The sequence below is a fragment of the Ovis aries genome, chromosome 1 (assembly GCF_016772045.2).
Source record: "Ovis aries strain OAR_USU_Benz2616 breed Rambouillet chromosome 1, ARS-UI_Ramb_v3.0, whole genome shotgun sequence".
NCBI classification, from domain to species: Eukaryota; Metazoa; Chordata; class Mammalia; order Artiodactyla; family Bovidae; genus Ovis; species Ovis aries.
The window spans coordinates 181,212,420-181,235,445 of NC_056054.1; the positions used below are offsets into that span (position 1 = coordinate 181,212,420).

Genomic DNA, 23,026 nt, shown 5'->3' on the forward strand with positions numbered 1-23,026 from the left:
GGCTGGAATACCCTTCTATGCCCCCACCCCGCACCATCCTCTCAATGCAGTGGGAAAGTCGGTGGGTAATTGGGTCCAGATTGGAGACGTTTAAATATTCATGAGGCTGGCAGGGGACTGGGAGGGGGGTGACTGTCTAGAATGGGGGTGGGGGCTGGGGGAAGTGATTAGTCATTAAAAGCTAGTGAACAATTCTGAGAAAGAGATCCAGAGACAGAGAAGAAAAAGAGAGATAGGCAGAGGGTGGGTGGGGAGATGAGAAAAGAGGAAGAGAGGCAAGAGGAGAGTGAGAGCCAGAGGGGGAGAGCGAGCATGTGCGGTGAGCAATAGCTGTGGACCTTACAGTTGCTGCTAACTGCCCTGGTGTGTGTGAGGGAGAGAGAGAGGGAGGGAGGGAGAGAGCGCGCGCTAGCGCGAGAGAGAGAGCGAGTGAGCAAGCGAGCAGAAAAGAGGTGGAGAGGGGGGAGTAAGAAAGAGAGAGGAGGAAAGGAGAGAAGGCAGGAAGAAGGCAAGGGACGATACAACCATGCTGTGCTGTATGCGAAGAACCAAACAGGTAGACCTAAAGATTTTTACTTCTTCTTCTTGTGAAATTACCAGTGTGCAATATTTCCCTGTGAAGGTAGAAAAAATATTTTAACCGCTTCTGCTCTGGCCGTGGTGCTCCCGTTTCCTTAGCATATGGCAACTGATGCTTGCATCCCAGCTTTTATTCTGTTCTTTCATAGTCTGGTTTTGGAATGCTGCTACTAATTAGGAGGAGGTTAGAAAAAAAATACGCCTGTTTGGCTAAAAAAAAAGATTTTTTTTTTTAGGTGTCTGGTTTTGCCGGTGTGGATATGAAGAGAGGTGTGGGGGAGAAAATGTGGGCTCTACCTACAAGATGGGGAGGCAATCCTTTATATTATTCGCAAAAAAAAAAAAACCGGGAGGTTGAAAGAATCATATTCAGTAATGAGTACTGCTTGTTCTATCGTACAATTTTCTCACATGTGCTGCGGAAGAAGCCCTATTTCCCACATGCATGAGCTGCACATTGGCGCAGGTATTAATGGGAAAACATGTGAAGGTTGAATTAATTTATTTTTCAATGAATGAATGAAACTGTAATATGGGAGATTTTTTAAAGAGAATCTAGAGACTGCCGGGGCTGGGAAAGAAACTGGCCATATAGAAGGGGAAAATTCAGTCGATTGTGCACCAGCTGGTCCGAGGAGAGGGTGGACCACGCCCCTAGGAGCTTTGAGCACCGACGGGATGGGAAAGACGAGCGGAGAATTACCTGTTGGAAACCAGGTCTCTTCTCCCCTTCCTTTGCATCTTTCCTGGAATTGTAGTGACCAAAGACGGGCTAACATTCCGGATTATAATAAGCATGGTGACTCATTTTCATCAGGAAAAGGGACACATAGAAGATTAGCAAGAAGCAGAGTCCCCTCCCTCTCTCCCACACTGCTCCCGCTGCTCAGGTTTTCCTTCCATTTTCAAATTGCTCACTTGTTTCGTGAAAGACATTTTAGAAACTTGATTGGGGTAAGGGTGGGGAGGAATGACTAGGACGGTATTCCGCAGCAACCGATAGTGCCGCGGCATCCGCCAAAAGACGCTTTCCAACATTGATGGGAACACCTCTGAGGGATTTTGGCGAAGGTTAAGGAGGAAAATGGATGTGGGATTTGGGTGAGTGTGTGCTTGTACGTGTGTGTGCGTCTTCCTGGGAGGGGAGGATGTCTTGGGCAAAAAAGCCCTTTGCACATTGACTGCCTTGTGGGTGGGGTGCAAGATACAGGATTTGGGCATTATTTCTGTGCAGGTATTGGATGGGGGGGGGGCAATTTGTAATATACCTGGCGAATCCGAAGAGAGTGGAGGGGTGGGGAAGAACCTGGCTGCCAGCTTTGCACTTTTAGCCAGCGCCCTGGAAGAGGGGCGGGGGGGGGGGGGGGGGGGGGGGGGGGGGGGGGGGCGAGGTAGTGAGGGTGAAGGAGAAGGAAGAGGAAGGGGGAGACTGAAGCAGAATCTCAGAGCAGTGGGTGGAGAGGGTGGAGAGACCGGGGACAAAACTAAATAAATAACTAACTAGGTAGATAGATATTAATAGACAGGTGATAAAGTAGCAGGCACCTGTGGTTTTGCATGTGGTTTGTGTAAGGATGTTTGGGGAAGGCGAAGAGTCTTACATGTGGCACTTCGCTAAACTGCTCTAGGATTCCAGAGACTGATGCTTCCCGTTCGCTCGTTTTTCAAACCTGCACGTTTCCTCTCCTTATCTTCCTTCATTCTAATCCATAAATGCAGTAGATACAGGTGGCTGGGCTAAGCACACTGTCAAGAAAATGTTCTGAAGTTGCCTTCCTAATGAGCTGCAGAAATAAAATTTAGGAAGGCAGAGCCTTAAGGAAACCAATGCTAGTCATTAAAAAAAAAAGCTTTAATTTGGGGAAAGAAAAAATATGCTGGTTTACAACTTTATGTCACCTTATGTATACACATACATGTGTATGTACACATGCCCCCTCTGACAAAGGAAATCAAGCATGATATTTTACAAGGGACTTGAGGCTAAAGAAATTCCCTTCCCCAAAGGGGACAGCTGCCTTCACCTGGGTTCTCTCACTGAGAGCCCCAAGCATTCACTAGGATGTGTGCAAAGTGACGAAGCTGAAGTAGTGTGTTTCAGGAGTTGTAGAAATTCATATGTGAATGTGTACAGTATCTGCATACTTCACGTAGGACAGTCATGCATGTACCCTGTATGGTTTCCATATGCCGGCATGTGTTTTAGCATAATTCATATTCAAGAGAGAAAATGGAAAGGTATAGAAATAGTCCTCTTTTGCCCATACGTTTTATACGTGTGTACTGCTGTGTGAAATGGTCCTGGCCCCTACTGACCATTGCTATGTATCATTCACGTAAGTCAGTATTTAGGATGCCATTAAATCAGATGGAAGGAAATGGTGTATTCAGGGTGTGGGCTCACACTGCACTGACTGGCATTTCTATAGCTTGAGTACTTAGTCTCACACAGGTTTTGTGCTTGAGGGTGAAATGATCCTGTATCATTTATGACAGACCCCGGTTGTGTTTATCTTTCTTCTGCCATTTATTTACCATCCTAGTGCTTAACAGGGAATAAAACAAGGGCAAAATCCTGCAAAGGTCTAAACTCTGCCACACCCATGAAATCCAGCAGAAACATGGGAGGGGGCCGGGGGCTGCACTTCCTTCCTCTTCCACTTGAGCTGCATAAAGAAGCAGTCCTGGTTTTCCGAGTTGTAATACATTGCCTATGGCTGCGAAGAAAGCATAAATGATCTTTATTAGCCGCTAATTACCACTATAGATTATTATAGCAGGAAGAAGAGAATGAGAGTGGGGTGGAGAGAAGTAGAGGATAAAGGAGTGGTTAAAAAAGAAATAAAATAGAAGGATCCCTGAGATTTTATTGGCTTATGATTTTCAAATGTCTTGGGGCTAACTTTAAATAGCTTAATTACCATGCGTTCTGCAGATGATGAAAAACTTGCAAGATGTGACCTGTGTCCACAAAGCAATAGAACTGAGAGGTGTTTCTTTTGTTGAAAAATAAAGACTTTAATTTGTAACTGAAGTATAAAGAACACCAATGCAAGCAAGAAGCTCTCTAGCCCCCACCCCTCAACACCACCAACATCTGCATTTTTCTGCATATGACAGATAATTCTTAGTGTGATCTGCGGTTCAGAATTCCAACCTGGCTGTGTCTTTCCCTTGCAATGCTGGAAAGGTGTGGAAGGATGCTGCCTGGCTGCTTGGTGCAGACGATTCCTTCCAGTGATAAATTGAATTCCTCCTGAATTTCACCGAGCCACACCCAGTGTCACCAGGGACTAAGAGAATTAATTAAATGGAGGCATTCTACGTAATATAGTTGAAACTGTTCAGTTTTTTATTTTAAATGGTGATTTCTACCACACATTTCCAAATTTAAACAGAAGAGGAAATCATTTAAAGGGCATTTTTTTCTACCAAATTGTCTAGACTTGCAGAGAATCTTAGAGAATTAATGGTGAATCTAGAAATGCATTAATATCTGGTGAATCTATAATTCCTTCTAGCCCATGCCAGGGTGCAGATACAATGATCCCTGCTCTCTCATGCTGACAGTCTATAACCCTGGTACCCTCTTTCTCCACCCATGGTGAGGCAATTGGGTTAAGAAAATGTAGGGTTAATTTTCTCTCTTGCTGAGCTGGCATAACTACAGAAACCTTTCATGTTTTATGCTAAAGGGGAGCACTCCTGTTCACTGAGAAGGAGAGTGGCTCCAGGTCTCCTTTTCCTCCGTCATAGTGAAATTGTCAGTGTTAAGCCTGGGGCTGATTAATCTACATATGTCGGTTTTACCTGGCACCAGAAGGAAAAGGGCGGGGGTATCCTTGCATTAGCGGTAGGCAGATATATTAACCAAATGTTCTCCTTGTTTATACTGATAAAGTAAGAAAAGTCTAGAACTTCCTCTAATATTAAAGGGACGTTTCAAAGGGTGCACATACTTAGGTCATCTCAAGAGAAGATACAATATTTAAATAATTACTTCCCTATCAGCTGTCATAGGCAACCCACTCCAGTGTTCTTGCCTGGAGAATCCCAGGAGCGGAGGAGCCTGGTGGGCTGCCATCTATGGGGTCGGACACGACTGAAGCGACTTAGCAGCAGCATTAGCTGTCATAGAGGCATTCAGGCAACCAAGTGTGTCTGTTGTCAAAGAAGTGATTGTGGGCAGGAATTCTCCATCTGAATTTCTGAAGTATGGTCTGGTTGCCCCTGTACCACGGTACTGATTTTCGGAACATTCTCTTTAGTGTTGGGAAGAGCACTGTGCTGAGAGTCCCCAGTTTATACAACTTACTGATTCTGTGGTCTTGAATGAATCATATAATCTTTGGCTTCAATTTCCTCCTGTAGGATGGAGACTAAAACCCAAAAAATGAAAACAAACAAACCAAAAGTCCTTCCATGCTTACTTTGAAAGTTTCTGTGAGGATCAAGCAAAATTGATATGAAAACAAAGACTGATACAAATAAAAGAAACTTTTCTCTCTGAGGTTTGCAACATGAGGCTTGGCTTAGAAACTGCCCACCTTTCAGGACTGTCAAGTGCCTAGTACACTTCCGTTTCCTGTTGGAGAAGTCGATTTCTGTTCATCCTTGATTCCTCCTCTTCATCACTCCCCATTCACTATCCCATCTTTAAGTAGAGGGCTTCTGTTCCTGTAATTCCACTAAAACGTGTTCTGAAAGAGATATCCTATCCAGTGACTGTCTTTTAGTTTGCATCTCATTTGCTGTCTCTTTGGTATTTTATATTGTTGTCCATCCCTCTTCCTGAAACTATCTCCTCATTTGGCCCTATCATATCTTTCCTCTTTCTCCTCCCTCTCAGATAGGTTCTTTTCTGTTCTTTGCTGGCTTTGTTCATTCTCTCCCTCCCCAAATATCAATTATATGCTAATTATTTATCTTGATCTACACACTAAATTCTACACACCCTTATTCTACACACTAAATTCTAGGTGGTCTCACTCACCTCCAGAGTTGAAAATACCTGTGTGATTTCCAAATCTGTAAACTAGATCTCTCCCCTGAGCTCTGATCCATAGACATCTCTGTCGATATTTCAGAAATGCCCATGCTCATGATGAATAAAGCCAAACTCAGTGTCTCCCATTTTGTACCACTTAGTCTTCCTCCAAATTCCCACCCTTCTTGCTGTAACACCATCTATCCAGCTTCCAAACTCTAGAAAAATGGTATTGATTCTAAAACTATTCTTTCCTTTCAGCCCCCAAATCTAGTTATGAAATTCTTAGATCCTCATTAAAAAGATTTTGAATTCATCCTCTGCTTTTCCACCTGCACCACAAATAACCTAGTTCTGACTTTCATTACCTCCTATCTGGACAAAGACAATAACCTTTTATCTGGACTCCCTACATCCTCCATCTTGCTCTCCTTCCATTCTTGCAAATAACACTGCTCTTATCTTTACCTAACACAAACCTGATCAGATTATTTCCTTCCTGACAATCTTCTAATGGTTCTGTATTAATGGTAAGCTAAATACAAACTCTTCAGCACTGATAGAATGATCTAGTCTTGACTATCTTTCTAGCAGTGTCTTCAAATACCTCTTCCCTCAACTGATGATGCTACATCAATATTTCAGGCCTTGGTGTCTTTGCTCTATGCCTAGAAATTTTCCATTCCCTCTGCAAAAGTTAGCTTTTTTAAGCCATCCTTGACCTCCCTTGAATTCTTTTCTTCTACCTTCTTTGTGACCATGCTAAAGTCTGTATAATCACCATTATACCCTTTGTTACACTATATAGCATTGGTTTTTCCCACATACTGTTGTCCATACTGTGAGCTGCTAAAGGGAAACGGTGAAACCTTAATCATTTGTCTGTCTCCAGTGCCTACCACAATGCTTGGCACATAATGTAATGGATTTTAACTGTGGATAATCTGTTTGTTAAATGAATACAGAACTAGTTTTACAGTCTTTCCATGAGTTGTGGTGTATATAAAGGATGGAACCTCTACTAGATTTTTTAAAGATCTATTGGCACCAAATTTTGAAGTGGAACTAAACATTATTGATTCTTGTTAATAATCAACAGACATGAAAACCATTGCTTTTTAATGAAAGCAGATACAGAACGCAAAATGAATCCATGTAGACTATGTTTCTCCCAACTATCATAACTGGTGCCATCAGCAAACTTCACTTTGATGTCTCCTCCCCACCACTCAGCACACTAGCTGTGGTTAGCAGAGTCCTAGGTTATGCACACACTTATCATTATCTTGGATCTTCTCGGGCCCTTCCTTTTGGGCCCCAGTTGCTTATACATGTTGATTTGCTCCACAACTATTCCACATAGACCGTGACTCAATCTCTCACTACCCTGCGTTATTTCATTGATCGCACAAACTTAAAAAAAAAAATGAGTGTACTTTGGCCTGTGCTCAGAGGCCCACATCCAAGAATTAATTTTAGTTTCATTTGGGTTTGTTTTCTTCCCACTGAAATAGGCACAAAATAATATTCCACAAAGAGAAATCTTGCATGAAGTTAAAGGGAGATTGAATGGTAAGTAGTCCCTCAAATGTCTGTTGAATGAATGAGAATCAGATAAAGTTTATCTTTCTTAGCTTGGAATAGGGTAAAGGAATTTGGATTCTGAGGCAGGCCTATGTTGGCCAGGATGAGGCACATTGTGAATACAGCTTTACCTGAAAATACTCTTTGCCAGACCCTCAGTAGTGGATTTTTTTTCTGACTTAATTAGCATGGCCTTGAGAACAGTAAGACCAGATGATCTATCAGTGAAGTTGAATAGTGTTTCCCAGTCTCCACACCCTCTTGCTCATGGCTCTTGATGTTTTTCTTTCAGCTTTCCTTTTTTTCTCTCCTCCCCTCATGTTCAAGTAGAGTTTTTCTAATTAAGTAATGCCAGCTCACATTTAGTGGACAAGGCCAAAATATGAGAGTTTTAAGAAAAAGTATGTCCCTTCCAGCTTTTCAAATAGGTGTTTTAGACAATACAGGTACATTAAGCTATATCTGGCACATAGTAGCTTATCAATTAAAACAATATTTATTGAGGGAATAAAAGTAGGGAGGGAGAGATCTTCATGATGGGCCATGAGGGGATATGTTAAGGTACAGAAGACCATAGCCTATGTACCTACTGAGAACTGGCTATGTGTATATGCACACTGAGTTCTACTGATCCTCCTCTAAAGGTATGTATGTGTGTGTGCTTAGTCACCCAGTCATCTGATTCTTTGCAACCCTTTGGATGGTAGCCCATCAGGTTAGTCTGTCCATGGGATTTTTCAGGCAAGAATCCTGGAGTGGGTTGCCATTTTCCTCCTCCAGGGAGCTTCCTGATCCAGGGGTTGAACCTGCGTTTCCTGTGTCTCCTGCACTGGTAGGCAGATTCTTTATCAGCTGAGACACCAGGGAAGCCCTGCCCTCAAGGTGTTGGTGGCCAAAGTTACAATTCTGTTTCCGTCCTGCTCAGAATAGAGTGACACCCTTGCAATGAGTTTAGATTGTACAATGGGAGCGTGACCCTCTAGATTCCCTATCGTTAGTTATTCACAGATCTTATTTTCTTAGATGTTGTGTGTTTAATGTCCTGTTTCATGTCTTTGTAGTGGAATAAACCCTACCCTGGGTTCTAGACCCGGCTCTGCCAATTGCTTGTCCTGTGACCTTGGGTAAGTAACAGCATCTTTCTGAGCCTCAGTTTATCCATCTATATAAGTGGGCACATAAAAAGAATACTCCAAATCCAGACCTGCCTTTTCTACTAAGTTGGTGTGAGGCTCAAATAAAGTCATAAAAATAAAAGTGTTTTGTAAACAATGTGTTTTTCAAGTGCAAAGTATTATTAATTGAGGAATTCCACATATTGAAACCTAAAGTACCCATGGTTCTATGTAAAGGAGTACTCTTGCTCTCTATAGAATATGCATACATTCTCAGTTTTCACGCCTCCTCTCCTGTTCTCTAAAGAGTAAGCGTACCATGCTAATGGGTGGGAGCATGTGCTTGCATGCTAAGTCACGTCAGTTGTATCCAACTCTTTGGAACCCTATGGACTGTAGCCCGCCAGGCTCCTCTGTCCATGGGATTCTGCAGGCAAAAATACTGGAGTGGGTTACCATGGTCTTCTCCAGGGGAATCTTCCCAACCCAGGGATTGAACCCACGTGTCTATGTCTCCTGCATTGGAAGGTCGATTCTTTACCACTGGCGCCACCTGGAAAGCCCTTGGGTGGGTGGGAACATAGCATATTTCTATCATTTCCTTTGAAAACTTCAGTGAGAGAAGTTAAATAAGCAGATGTTCAAATTGTCATGCAACACCAAGGATCAGTTCAAAGACATTTTTCTTTTTATCTTTTTCTGATTTAGTCTGTTCTTCACATTTAGATTTCTCATCTCCATTTGCTAAACTGGCTGCTTCTCCCCATCCTCGTCCCCACCCCCACATCACTTCCAAACTGTGTTCTCAGCACTAAGATTACCAGGCATGCTGTGCTCACATCAATCACTGGAGGGCCCAGTCAGGCAGAAGAGTGGAGAGGAAATGTGGGGCTGATTGGGAGACTAAAAATGAGGATGGAGCCTGCTTGGGGACAGCACTGTGGAAAGGTGATCACTTAAGCACAGTCTTCATAAAATCTCAGGGTGCCTCAGCATCAGGAATTAATCTTGATCAGAAGTGATGCACAATCCTTGAACCTTTGCCAACTCATCTCTAACACCATAAATAATCCAAGCTCTCAGGACCTCTACAAAGAATCTTTTTCATTTCTCCTGTGTCCCCTGGTTAATTGGGATAAGTTACCTATTTAATAATACAAAATTTATCCAATTCTGATACAAGCAATAAACTTTTACAACCCAAAGGATCTGATTTCTTAATGTATGGCTAATATTTTTAAAATATTTTTAACAACTGGATCAAGTTTGTCCAAGAGACTTGTTTATCCTAGAAGCCAAAAGTTTAAGCCAAAAGTTTAGAAAAATTAATATCATGGATATTTGGAAAAATATTTTCATAAAGGGAGCTTATTTAGAGTTTAGAAAGATACATTAATTAGAAATTTTGGGAAAAGCAGGGCTTCCCTTGTGGATCAGACAGTAAAGAATTGGCCTGCAATGCGGGAGACCTGGGTTTGATCCATGGGTCGGGAAGATTCCCTGGAGAAGGAAATGACAACCCACTCCAGTAATCTTGCTGGGAGAATCCCCATGGACAAAGAAGCCTGGCAAGCTACGGTACATGAAGTTGCAAAGAGCTGGACATGACTGAGTGGCTAAGCACAGAGGGAAGCAATTTTTTTTTAATTTGGAGTATATTTATCATTGGTTAATGATCACCTTTAATCTTTCACTCTACCTTCCTTTCTCTGTCCTCTCTCTGTCTCTGTGTATATGTGTCAGAGTGTGTATGCGTTTTTCTTTCTCTCCCTCCCTGTCTCTATCCACACACTCACACTTATGTACTTGTATTATTTATATGTCCTTTGATTGGGTATAAGTAACAGACCCCACCTTTAGTGGTCTAGAAAAGGAATCTATTGAAAGAAAACTAGATATCACAATTAAGAAAGTTGAAAAGCCAAGCTTATGGGAACCAAAGTAGATCTGGAAACCTCAATGTAAGGAATTCATAGACTTTCTTTCTGGAGCCCTGCATTTAAAAGAATTGGTTACTAATGACCCCAGCTTCTCTGCCTTTCAATTAAAAATTTTAGCTGAGAGATAGAAATATATCTCTGTACATACACATATGCAAAGAGCAATAAAAAGGAGATAGAGAATATGAGAGAAAGAATGAGACTGAATAAACCTGATGGGTCCTTCTCAGCTCAGCAGGTTATCAGTAGACCAAACTTTCATGCATTGGAGAAGGAAATGGCAACCCACTCCAGTGTTCTTGCCTGGAGAATCCTAGGGACGGCGGAGACTGGTGGGCTGCCATCTATGGGGTTGCACAGAGTCAGACACGACTGAAGCGACTTAGCAGCAGCAGCAGCAGCCTTCATCTCTGACTGGAGGAAGAGCTACATCATGTGGTTTAGACAATTTCTGGAAACTCATACCTGTAGATCTAGGGAGAGACTAAATTCACTGAGAAAGAGTCTCCTGTATATGTACCTGTATGTCCATAATGGGAAAGCTCAGCCAATTAGGAGTGATTTACCTCAAAAGTGGTAGATCACTATTTTTCCTTTGGCTGTTTTAATTTTGCATATATTATATTCTTATTATTGATAGGGTTGTCATCACTGATGACTCTGAAAGGAAGCAGTAACCACACAAATAACTGATCTCAAGAGCTCTCATACCTAACAGAGGAAGGTTAGGGCACATCTCCATACCTAGAGTTGACAAGCACTTTTTTTCACTCTTTTCCAGGAGTTAAACTCTGGCAGGTACCCCCTGACTAAAAAGAATATCAGCTACCATATATTCTTGCTAATTTGGCGTGGTGGAACTTTGATCTGTGTTTTCCATTGGATTTATGGGATTCATTTCTGTGAAAGTATTGGGCAATAATGAGTATAAAACATTTCCCTTGAATTTATATCAAAGAAATGCTACTCCTTGATATTAGTCACTTCATTTTGAATGTCCTTGAATTAATTCCAGCTGTAATCATCATATTTATCTATTTTTAGCAAATTGACACTTTCTGAAATATTGAGCTGTTGTCTCCATATGCATCAGTTTGCTCTAAATAGAGAATTTCGGCAATTAGCTTTCATCTATTTGTAATCTCAGTTCCAATAACTATTCAGAATGTTATTTTTAAATGAAAACTTGAAAGACCCTAATGTCTTCCCATTAATGACCATATGTAAGAGCTAGATGAGGCAGAGAAAAAATAAACGAAATGATCTCCAAAGGTTAAGCAAACTCACGAATTGGCTGCTTTTCTAAACGGCTTCAGAACCTCTTAGTCAGCACAACCAGCCTAGGAACTAGCTTAAACTAGGAGCTGTTAACATGCAAATCCTCTTCCCACTCCTACTTTGCTTTTTGTTCAGAAACCAGTTTACCAGTTTGGAGTATAAACTGAAAAGTAAAAGTTCTTCTTAATCACCAAACTAGATCCTCAACGGCTATTCCAAGAGAGGCATTCCATAATTCTACTCAAACTTCAGTACAGAGGATCGTCTCTGATATGTACCTGCCCTCCCCTCCAAAAAAATTAAGGCAGGATCTCTTTAAAGAGAAATTATTAGTTTCTAACTAATTAACTTGCAATTAGATTTCTCGATACATATTGTACTGATGACAACCCACTTTGGCCATCCAGACTCTTCAGAGTTCTAATGGGGGATGGGAAATAAGTATTGAGTATTTTTACCAGGGGCTTCCCTGGTAGCTCAGTGGTATAGAATCTGCTTGCAATACAGGAGATCTGAGTTCAATCCCTGAGTCAGGTAGATCCCCAGGAGGAGGAAATGGCAATCCACTCCAATATTCTTGCCTGGGAAATCCCATGGACAGAGGACCCTGGCAGTCTATGTTCTGTGGTGTCGCAAAAGAGTGAGACAAGACATAACGATGAAACAACAACGTTTAGGGTGAACATTGCATTTCAAAGCTGTTTTTCTTGATATCTTTATTTGTGAGCTGTAAAGGAATAGTGAGACTTTATAACTGATCTGTTGTAAACATCCTGCATTTCAGCTTCAGCTAGGCATCTGGGTAATTTATCTTCCACAGCTTTATTGGATTAATATTCCTAAAAACTTCTAAGATTTTCAAAAGGAAGGAGAAGATATTATCTCATTTAAAAAATACTGGCTATTTCTTTAGACAAATCCAATTGAGCAGGGGTGGGTTGAGTTATTCAAATGTTTTTTTCTTAAGAGTAAGCACCATTTGCAATCTTCCCTTAATGATTGCATCTCAAGGACTTATTTACTTCAATGAAAGAGAAAGTGATTCTGTTTTCTCTATCATCCTGGAAAGCTACTCTGGAGAAACCAGGTTGGTATTTAGGATTCATTTGACTAAATCATTCTTGCTAATTTAAAACCTGTGCTCCTCATGACTTTGATTGCCTTTGACTGAGAACACAGAATGGTACCTTTTGATCACTCAGTCAGATTTGTGCTTCATACTGATGGACAGCTAACTGGAGAGCTGTACAGAAAACAGCAACAAGTTTGTCGCGTAGCTTCTTCCACCTTGAACTTCATACCTTACCCCTTTGGAGCAAAACCAGGATAGAAGAGGAAATGAAGAGGAGTCTTCTTGAAAAGGGAAGAGGAGTTGCAAAATAGAATTACTGTTTGGAATTGGGCCATTGCCCTCTAGTGAAAACTGTCAAGGGAACATTAAAGGCCACAGATGGCTCAGACTTCACTTCTGGACATCCTCTGGAAGATACAGGGAATCCAAGAATAAGAGTGTTTAGGAAAGAATCCAAGGAGTTTGGACACTAGTATGCTAAGTATATTTGAGCAACAAATTCAGTTTTTATCCTCACTTAAGTGAAAAGAAACTTAATTCTTAGCTTAAGAAAAAAGACTATATCTTTCCTGTAGGCTTTATAGTTCTTCTATGTTCTCATTGTAGTGGCACTAGAAACTGATTGGATCATATATATACAAACTGAAGTTCATTTTTACCATACTTGGGTATATTGTAAAAATCCACTCATAAAGGACCAAAATTATGAGAAACACAGGAAAGTCAATAGAAAAATTAAATTTCCCATAATCTAAGATTTCCAGATACTAAAAACATTATTATTTTTCTTTATCTTTTTGTTATTACCTCAGAAAGTGTCTTGTTAAGCTAATTATCTTTTCCCTGGACTAGACCCCTGACTCCCCTATTCTTGCAATGTCTTTTTGGAGAGACATCAGATATATGAGTCAGTTATCAAACTCATAATATGGAAGTAACTGATTACTCTTCCTTCCCTCATAAAAGCCACACTATCAGTTACCAAATTCTTTTTGCAATGTTTTATACATCTGTTTTTTCCTTCTTCTGCCAGCCTTTCTCAACCAGCTTTCTAGAATAGAGCCAAGCCTTAACACCCCTTAATACCCTAGAGTCCCTAATCGTACATAATGAATTAATCTTCCGATACATCTAGATCCATATTAGTTACACACCATCCTTGGCAGAGTGCGGAAAACACGCAAATCATTTTTTTATGTGTCTGTGGTTCAGATGAGAAACCCCAGGTAAGAAAAGCTGGATAATCACCAAAATTTCTTGCCTTTTTGGCATCACCTTTGCATATTCTCTGATGGTTAATCTTACTTTTTACTCCCCTTTTTCTTAAAATTTCAATGGTTGTTCTTTGTTTAGAGCATTCATTCTAATATATTTATTTATGATTGTTTTTCATGGCTTCTCAGAATCTGGTACCAATCTTCTCATCTTGCCTTACCTCCTATTGGCTCTGCCATGGACTTGGATTGGGAATTTAAACAAATTTAATGTCTCTGGGCTATCATTTTTCTCTACATAAAATAAGAATACTGAACAAAATTGTCTCTAAGGCTTTCCAACTCATGAAATAACAAGTTCTGTAGCAAAGCTCCTCCTCCGCTTTGGCACTTTGTCTCAGCTGGCCAGACTGAGTATGAATGTAAATATTCATGTCCCTATACTTTTGTTCATTATAATTTCCTCAACTTAAAATATGCCCTTTGTGCCTAGGTCAATTTCACCCACCCTTTGAGGCCTAAGTAAAGAGTTATCTCATTTGTGAAGCCTTCTTTGATGGCCAGTGACTTCTTCCCCTCTTAGATCTTCAGTAGCATATACTATCTATCCTGTTTTTTCAGCATTCATTAAACAAAGTCCTACTAGATTATCTGTTAGTATGTACCTGATCTTCCCACACTTGTCTGCAAACTCTTTGAAAATAAGGTATGGAGTTCAGAACCTGGCTCAAGATACACATTTGAGTGTTTCTGGGGGAGTGTACAAGACAAAGTGATGGATCTGTAAGCTTTCAGAAAGATAAGTAGAGCTTTCTTGTATGACCTCTCTGGGACATTTAAAACCAGGAAACATACCTTCTTATTTATTTTCTTGGCTTCCATACTACTTATTTCTGCTGTGTTTTTTCTTCTCTATCCTTAGTTTCACATTCTTTTGTTTTCTCCTTGGCTCCTCCTTCTCTATCAACCCTTGAAATGTTGTTGTTATGTAGGTTTTGTCCTTCTTGGGCTTCCCTAGTGGCTCAGCAGTAAAGACTCTGCCTGCAATGCAGGAAACGTGGGTTTGATCCCTGGGTCAGAAAGATCCCGTGGAGGAGGGCATGGAAGCCCACTCTAGTACTCTAGCCAAGAGAATCCCATGGACAGAGGAGCCTGGCGGGCTGCAGTCCATAGAGTCGCACAGAATTGTACATGACTCAGGTGACTAAGCAGCGGCAGCACAGTCCTTCTTGCATGTTCTCATTTGACAGAAGCTCCAAGAATAATCCATGCCTACAACTCCTACATGACCCAGTTCAGTTCAGTTCAGTCGCTCAGTCCTGTCCAACTCTTTCAGTTCAGTTCAGTTCAGTTCAGTTGCTCAGTCATGTCCAACTCTTTGCGGCCCCGTGAATCGCAGCACGCCAGGCCTCCCTGTCCATCACCAACTCCTGGAGTTCACTCAGACTCACGTCCATCAAGTCAGTGATGCCATCCAGCCATCTCATCCTCTGTCGTCCCCTTCTTCTCCTGCCCCCAATCCCTCCCAGCATCAGAGTCTTTTCCAATGAGTCAACTCTTTGCAAACCCATCAATTGCAGCATGCCAGGCCTCCCTGTCCATCACCAACTCCTGGAGTTCATTCAGACTCACATCCATCGAGTCAGTGATGTCATCCAGCCATCTCATCCTCTGTCATCCCCTTCTCCTCCTGCCCCCAATCCATCCCAGCATCAGAGTATTTTCCAATGAGTCAACCCTTCGCATGAGATGGCCAAAGTACTGGAGTTTCAGCTTCAGCATCAGTCCTTCCAATGAACACCCAGGACTGATCTCCTTTAGAATGGACTGGTTGGATCTCCTTGCAGTCCAAGGGACTCTCGGGAGTCTTCTCCAACACCACAGTTCAAAAGCATCAATTCTTCAGCGCTCAGCCTTCTTCACAGTCCAACTCTCACATCCATACATGACCACAGGAAAAACCATAGCCTTGACTAGACAGGCCTTTGTTGGCAAAGTAATGTCTCTGCTTTTGAATATGCTGTCTAGATTGGTCATAACTTTCCTTCCAAGGAGTAAGCATCTTTTAAGTTCATGGCTGCAATCACCATCTGCAGTGATTTTGGAGCCCAGAAAAATAAAGTCTGACATTGTTTCCACTGTTTCCCCATCTATTTCCCATGAAGTGATGGAACCAGATGCCATGATCTTTGTTTTCTGAATGGTGAGCTTTAAGACAACTTTTTCACTCTCCTCTTCCACTTTCATCAAGAGGCTTTTAGTTTCTCTTCACTTTCTGCCAAAACAGTGGTGTCATCTGCATATCTGAGGCTATTGATATCTCTCCGGGCAATCTTGATTCCAGCTGTGCTCCTCCAGCCCGGTGTTTCTCATGATATACTCTGCATATAAGTTAAATAAGCAGGGTGACAATATACAGCCTTGATGTACTCCTTTTCCTATTTGGAACCAGTCTGTTGTTCCATGTCCCCTTCTAACTGTTGCTTCCTGACCTGCATATAGGTTTCTCAAGAGGCAGGTCAGGTGGTCTGGTATTCCCATCTCTTTCAGAATTTTCCACAGTTTATTGTGATCCACCAAGTCAAAGGCTTTGGCATAGTCAATCAAGCAGAAATAGATGTTTTTCTGGAGCTCTCTTCCTTTTTCCATGACTGCTGTTGCTGCTAAGTTGCTTCAGTCATGTCCGACTCTATGTGACCCCATAGACAGCAGCCCACCAGGCTCCGCTATCCCTGGGATTCTCCAGGCAAGAACACTGGAGTGGGTTGCCATTTCCTTCTCCAATGCATGAAAGTGAAAAGTGAAAGTGAAGTCACTCACTTCATGAAAGTGAAAAGTGAAAGTGAAGTCACTCACTTGTGTCCAACTCTTAGCTAATGGGGCTCAAATTCTCCAGGGTCCCTAGCCACATCTATTTCCTGGGCTTTAGAGCTTTGTATCTAACTGTCCACTAGAAATCTTATTCTGATGACCATCAGGAGCCCAGTCTCCACATGTCCTAAAAATAAGTCTTCATCTTTTGGTCCCAAATCTCTTCCCCATTCTCATTCAGTCATCAAAATGGAAATGAAATCCTGACTCATTCCCCAAATCTCCCTTTTACGGTTAGATACTACTACTTTTTCTAGTTTTCATAGGTGAAAAACAAACACAATAGCTGTTCATTCTTCCTTTGCCATTGCCCTCTACCTCAAAACATCTTATCTCTGACCCCTTTTTTTCATTTCTACTATCATCTCTAACCCAGTTGTCACTCATGAAAACTAACACAAAGGCCTCCCCTTCTAATCTGCTATCTTTCATCCTCAACCCCTTACAATCATTCTCTCCTCAGTAGAAACAGTGGTATTTTAAACAGTGTTTATCAGATTATGTGTTTCCATGATTTAAAAATCTTTAATGCTTCCTATTCCACATAGAACCCAAACCAAACTCATTACCAAGGCCTATGAAAGTCTACGCGATACAGGACCTCCTCCCCTTAATTCTTCTTATAAACATACCCTTTTTGCTTACCAAGTCTACTGGCCTCCTTTTAGTCTTTAAAATCCACCAAGCACATTCCCCCTTCAAAGCCTTTGCATGTATCACTCTCTCTACCCAGAAAGCTCTTTCTCTGACTCTTGAGAGACCTTTTGCGACAAATCCATCTGAATGGTGTCCAGGTCACTTTCTAATCCATTGCCCCACTTCTATTTTCTTTAAGGATTGTGCGCAACCTGTTTTTTAAAAAATGTACTGGCTAATTTTCTGGTCCCTGTCTATCTCTTCAAACTTCAAAATCTACTGCTCTTCATATCCCACTCCAGGTCTTCCCTGGGGGCCCAGTCAGTAGAGTCTGCCTGCAATGCTGGAGACCCAGGTTCAATCCCTGGGTCAGGAAAATTCCCTGGAGAAGGAAATAGCAACACACTCCAGTATTCTTCCCTGGAAAATCCCATGGACAGAGGAGCCTGGTGGGCTACAGTCCATGGGGTCACAGAGATACAGACACGACTGAGTGACTAACACTCATTTTCCACACTCCATGGCAATTGTTCAGTTTCATGGAACAACCCATGTTACTTCATTCTTTTTTTTTTTAATTTTTATTTTTACTTTATTTTACTTTACAATACTATAGTGGTTTTGCCATACATTGACATGAATCCACCACGGGTGTACATGCATTCCCAAACATGAACCCCTCTCCCACCTCCCTCCCCATAACATCTCTCTGGGTCATCCCCGTGCACCAGCCCCAAGCATGCTGTATCCTGCATCGGACATAGACTGGCGATTCGTTTCTTACATGATAGTATACGTGTTTCAATGACATTCTCCCAAATCATCCCACCCTCTCCCTCTCCCTCAGAGTCCAAAAGTCCTCTCTACACATCCGTGTCTCTTTATTCCTCTCTAAACACTATTCTTTCTTGCTAGAATGTCTTGCTTTCATTTTTTTCTACATGCCATATTTCTCATGTATTTCCACAATGTGGCTAGAGTCATTACCTTCTTTGTGGAGACTCCTTGATCCTCCAGGTAGATATGTGTTTGCCATTGTTGTATCTAGTACCTGCCTATACCACACCATTCCATAGACTTTTATAAATATTCACTTATGTGTCTGTCTCTTTTGCTATACTAGAAGCTCCACATTATAGGCTCCCATTAAATAGAAGTTGAGTCAATGAAGCCCACGCAAAGGACCAAATATCAGTGTCTAATGAGTCAAAATTTGGTTAGTTTAAGGCAAACATTGCCCACTTCTCACCAATTAATCATGGAACGTGCCCACTCTGGCACACTTTATAATTAGGCACCTGATAGAGATCTCACACAGAGCTAAGATCGCACAGAGTTGGATTTCACCCAAGTGGTGCCAGCTGGTTGCTTCAGCAAGTAACAGTCCTCATGTTGTGGAGAGATACTTCAACATGGAAAGATAGCCATGCTATCTTGATTCGAGCTAAGGATGAGTAGCTGTTTAAAATGATATAGTTTTTTAACCCATTAATATGCCTTCTTTCAAGCTTGGCCTTAAATATTCAACCTTTTCATAATATCTAAAACTGGAGACCTCTGAAACCCCTCCCAGAGGAATCCTGGTGAAATTTCACATCTTTCCTCTTTGTTAATGATATGACTCATAGTCTGCTTGCGTTTACTCTTTTTCCTTTTACTCTCTTTAATTCCAAATTAGAAAAAAATGTGCACTGTGATGTTTAATTGTTGTTTTGTCTGGTGCCTGTCTATGTGCTATGGAAGCATCCATCTGTCCGATGTTGTATCTATCTACAAACTGATAAACAAAAGGAAAGATTTTCCTACAGGGGAATGAAACAAATGGCCAGGTAATCACTGAGTTAGCAGCACCTAACATATGTGTCTTACACACACAAAATTTATGATTCTGACTGGGGAATGGAGCTGAGGAAGAATGGGAATAATCTCCAATGTAATCTGTTTCCTTTTTAAGAAAATAGATGATAATCAAGAAAGGAGAAGAATGATTCATGGTCATTAGGCAGCTAGGTCCCTTTGAACTAAATCTATATAACATGGAGATTAAAAATACTTTTTTTGTCTGGCTGGAAACTTAAAAGCTCTTTTAAATTTCTTTCTTCAGGAAATGATATTCTAAGTTTCAAGCTGCTAACTTGCAAAACAAACTTTAGAAACACATCTCATTTATAGGTTGGGGTAATGCTTATTCCAAAATCAAATTTGAGGAGGACCAAAAGAATATAATTTTCCTGTTTAGGGAACGGATGAGCATAAGGAAGGCAAGCTGAAGCAGACTTCAGCTGAAAAAAAATGAGTCACTTTTCTCAGTTGTACATTTTTTATTTCGGTAATTATGTGGGAGGTGAAGAAGATACATGAGTAGTTTGGGTTGCTGAGAAAGTAGATGGGAGAAGCAAGTATTCGACATTGGAGAAGTTGGATTGGTGAGATATGATAGAACTCTGAAAGATGTACCTTACATGGATGGAACTCCTGGAGCCACTTCTAGAAGAAAATTCATTTTACATCCCGCTAATCTAGCCAAACATTCTTTTGCTACCACTTTCCAGACTTTTGGACTTCCTTGTGGCTCAGCTGGTAAAGGATCTGCCTGCAATGTGGGAGACCTGGGTTCAATCCCTGGGTTGGAAAGATCCCCTGGAGAAGGGAAAGGCTACCCACTCCAGTATTCTGCCCTGGAGAATTCCATGGACTGTATATATAGCCCATGGCGTCACAAAGAGTCGGACACAACTGAGAGACTTTCACTTCACTTCACTTCCAGGCTTTTCCATAGGCTGTTTTCTCAGTAGACCTTTTAAAGAGTGGAAAACTTTCACAGGAAGGTTCTACCTTTTCAATTGTTACATACCCAGAGACGTCACAGTGTCAGGCCAATGTAAATTTTAAGTTGCCAATAACCCTATCATTCTCCAGCAATAGTCAACAAATCTGGGTTGTTTTGATTAAACAAAATTTCAGCCAAATTCTCTGAAACTGAGAAGAAAATTTTCCTTGGATTTCAGTAGAGGTTCAACGGGTCAGGCCTAAGTTGGTTCAAAAAATTAGAGAATAGGCTGATTAACCTAGGGGATAACAAGATCTAGGAGGCATTATACACATAAGCTATGTGCTGCACTCAGTACTTCAGTCGTGTCCGACTCTGCAACCCCATGGATTGCAGCCCACCAGGCTCTTCTGTCCATGGGATTCTCCAGGCAAGAATACTAGAGTGGGTAGCCTTTCCCTTCTCCAGGGGATCTTCCCAACCCAGGGATCGAACCCAGGTCTCCTGCATTGCAGGTAGATTCTTTACTGACTGAAACACCTGGGAAACCCAAGAATACTGAAGTGGGTAGCCTATCCCTTCTCCAGGGGATCTTCCTGACCCAGGAATCAAACTGGCACCTCCTGATTCTTTACCACCTGAGCTACCAGGGAAGCCCCATACACATAAGCTTTTATTACCTCCTAACATTAAGCGGTGCTGTCTTCTCTATCCGAAATGCATTCTTTCCTCCATCTGCCAAACTATATTCTGAATCCAAAAATTCTGTTGAAAAATCACCTTTTTTATAAAATCATGCCAGACCTTTCCTCATTCTCCATCTGAATCCATGCTGTAATCACTGTAGTAACCTCCCTAGTAACTCTTCCTTCCCTGTATTGTCTACATGTATGTGTATATGTTGCCCATATATATATATATATATATATATATATATATATATATATATGTATACGCACACACACACCAGACACCCACACACAGAGAAAGAGAAAGAGAGAAAGCATTTATATGTTCTGTACTTGCTGTCCTTTCCTATTTCCCTGGACACTGCTTAAGTTTCATTCCTGGGTTCACCACTATTTTAGATTTAACAAAGCACTCTACACTGCTTGCTACTAACTACCCTTTTATTTACTCTCCCAAGAAAAAGTTGTCATCCTCTCACTGTATGCCTGATGGTAATAAATATCACTGATTAGTAGGGTTAAGGGATCTTTGTTGATGTTTAGTTGTTTAGTCATGTCTAACCTCTTCTGCGACTCCATGAACTATAGCCTGCCATGCTCCTCTGTCCTTAGGATTCTCCAGACAAGAATAATGGAGTGGCTTGCCATTTTCTTCTCCAGGGGATCTTCCCAACCCAGGGATCGAACCCAAGTCTCCTGCTTTGGCAGGTGGACTCTTTACCACTGACCCAGGGAAGCCCTGAAGAGATCTTACAGATTATCTAGTTTGTTTTTTAAATTTCTTTAGAGCCACAGAACTTTTTGTTCCAGATATTTCTCAGAAACCAATACATAAAATAGATAAAAGGTGCTGTTTGGCTAGAGCAGAGTTTGGTGGCCCAGACTTCTGTGTTGTCAGTCCCCTCCTGTCTGCCCTGATCTCCTCTGAGGAAGCCTGGGGAGCAGTTTGGGAAACACTGATCTACATCCAATCCTCATAGTGCAGATGCTGGGAAATTAAGGTCATTGAGCTCAGAAAAGGCTGAGATGGAGTTTCTTCCTGTGTCAGTGCCACTTCTTTCAGAGGGCTAACCGAAGATAGTCCTTCAATTTCTGGATGTATGAGTCCCTAAACATTCTAAATTTGTGCAATCAGCATTTATGTTGTTTGTAACCTATAGGATTCTTTAACAAATGAAGACTAAAAGTTTTTCTTTTTCTAACTTTTGATTAATTTATCTTATTTTTCCAATTAGTATTTTTCAGCAGTATTCATTTTAGGAGACAATATTTTCCTCAAATGTTATGGTGGTGGTGGTGGAGGTAGTCGCTAAGTTGTGTCCAACTCTTGTGACCCCATGAACTGCAGCCCGCCAAGCTTATCTGTCCAAGGGATTTCCCAGGCAAGAATACTGGAGTAGGTTGCCATTTCCTTCTCCAGGGGATCTTCCCAACCCAGGAATCGAACCCATGTCTACTGCATTGCAGGCAGGTTCTTTACTGCTGAACCACAGGAAAGCCCTTCAAATGTCATATGGAAGATATATATTTATTCAAGAAACATTTTTTTTAGCCATCTACTGAGTCAGAAATGGAGTAGCCATCATGGTCAACAAAAGATTCCGAAATGCAGTACTTGGATGCAATCTCAAAATGACAGAATGATCTCTGTTCGTCTCCAAGGCAAACCATTCAATATCACAGTTATCCAAGTCTATGCCTCAACCAGCAACACTGAAGAAGCTGAAGTTGAATGCTTTTATGAAGACCTATGAGACCTTTTAGAACTAACACCAAAAAAGATGTCATTTTCATTATACAGGCCTGGAATGCAAAGTAGGAAGTCCAGAAACACCTGGAGTAACAGGCAAGTTTGGCCTTGGAATGTGGAATGAAGCAGGGCAAAGGCTAACAGAATTTTGCCAAGAAAATACGCTGGTCATAGCAAACACCCTCTTCCAACAACACAAGAGAAGACTCTACACATGGACATCACCAGATGGTCAACACCAAAATCAGATTGATTATATTCTATGCAGCCAAAGATGGAGAAGCGCTATGCAGTCAACCAAAACAAGACCCGGAGCTGACTGTGGCTCAGATCATGAGCTCCTTATTACCAAATTCAGACTCAAATTGAAGAAAGTAGGGAAAACTGCTAGACCATTCAGGTATGACCTAAATCAAATCCCTTATAATTCTACAGTGGAAGTGAGAAATAGATTTCAGGGCCTAGATCTGACAGATAAAGTGCCTGATGAACTATGGACGGAGGTTCGTGACATTGTACAGGAGACAGGGATCAAGACCAT

General features: G+C 41.4%; 1 protein-coding gene across 1 annotated transcript in view; it reads left to right on the forward strand.

The window, feature by feature from the left end:
• Positions 1 to 421: 421 nt before the first annotated feature.
• The window catches only part of GAP43 (growth associated protein 43), a 105,455-nt gene continuing 82,850 nt past the window's right edge, over positions 422 to 23,026 (forward strand). The window contains exon 1 of the mRNA XM_027980143.3: positions 422 to 556. Within this exon, the coding sequence (XP_027835944.1) occupies positions 527 to 556 (30 nt within the window). The 5' untranslated portion in view covers positions 422 to 526. The remainder of the gene's footprint in view (positions 557 to 23,026) is intronic.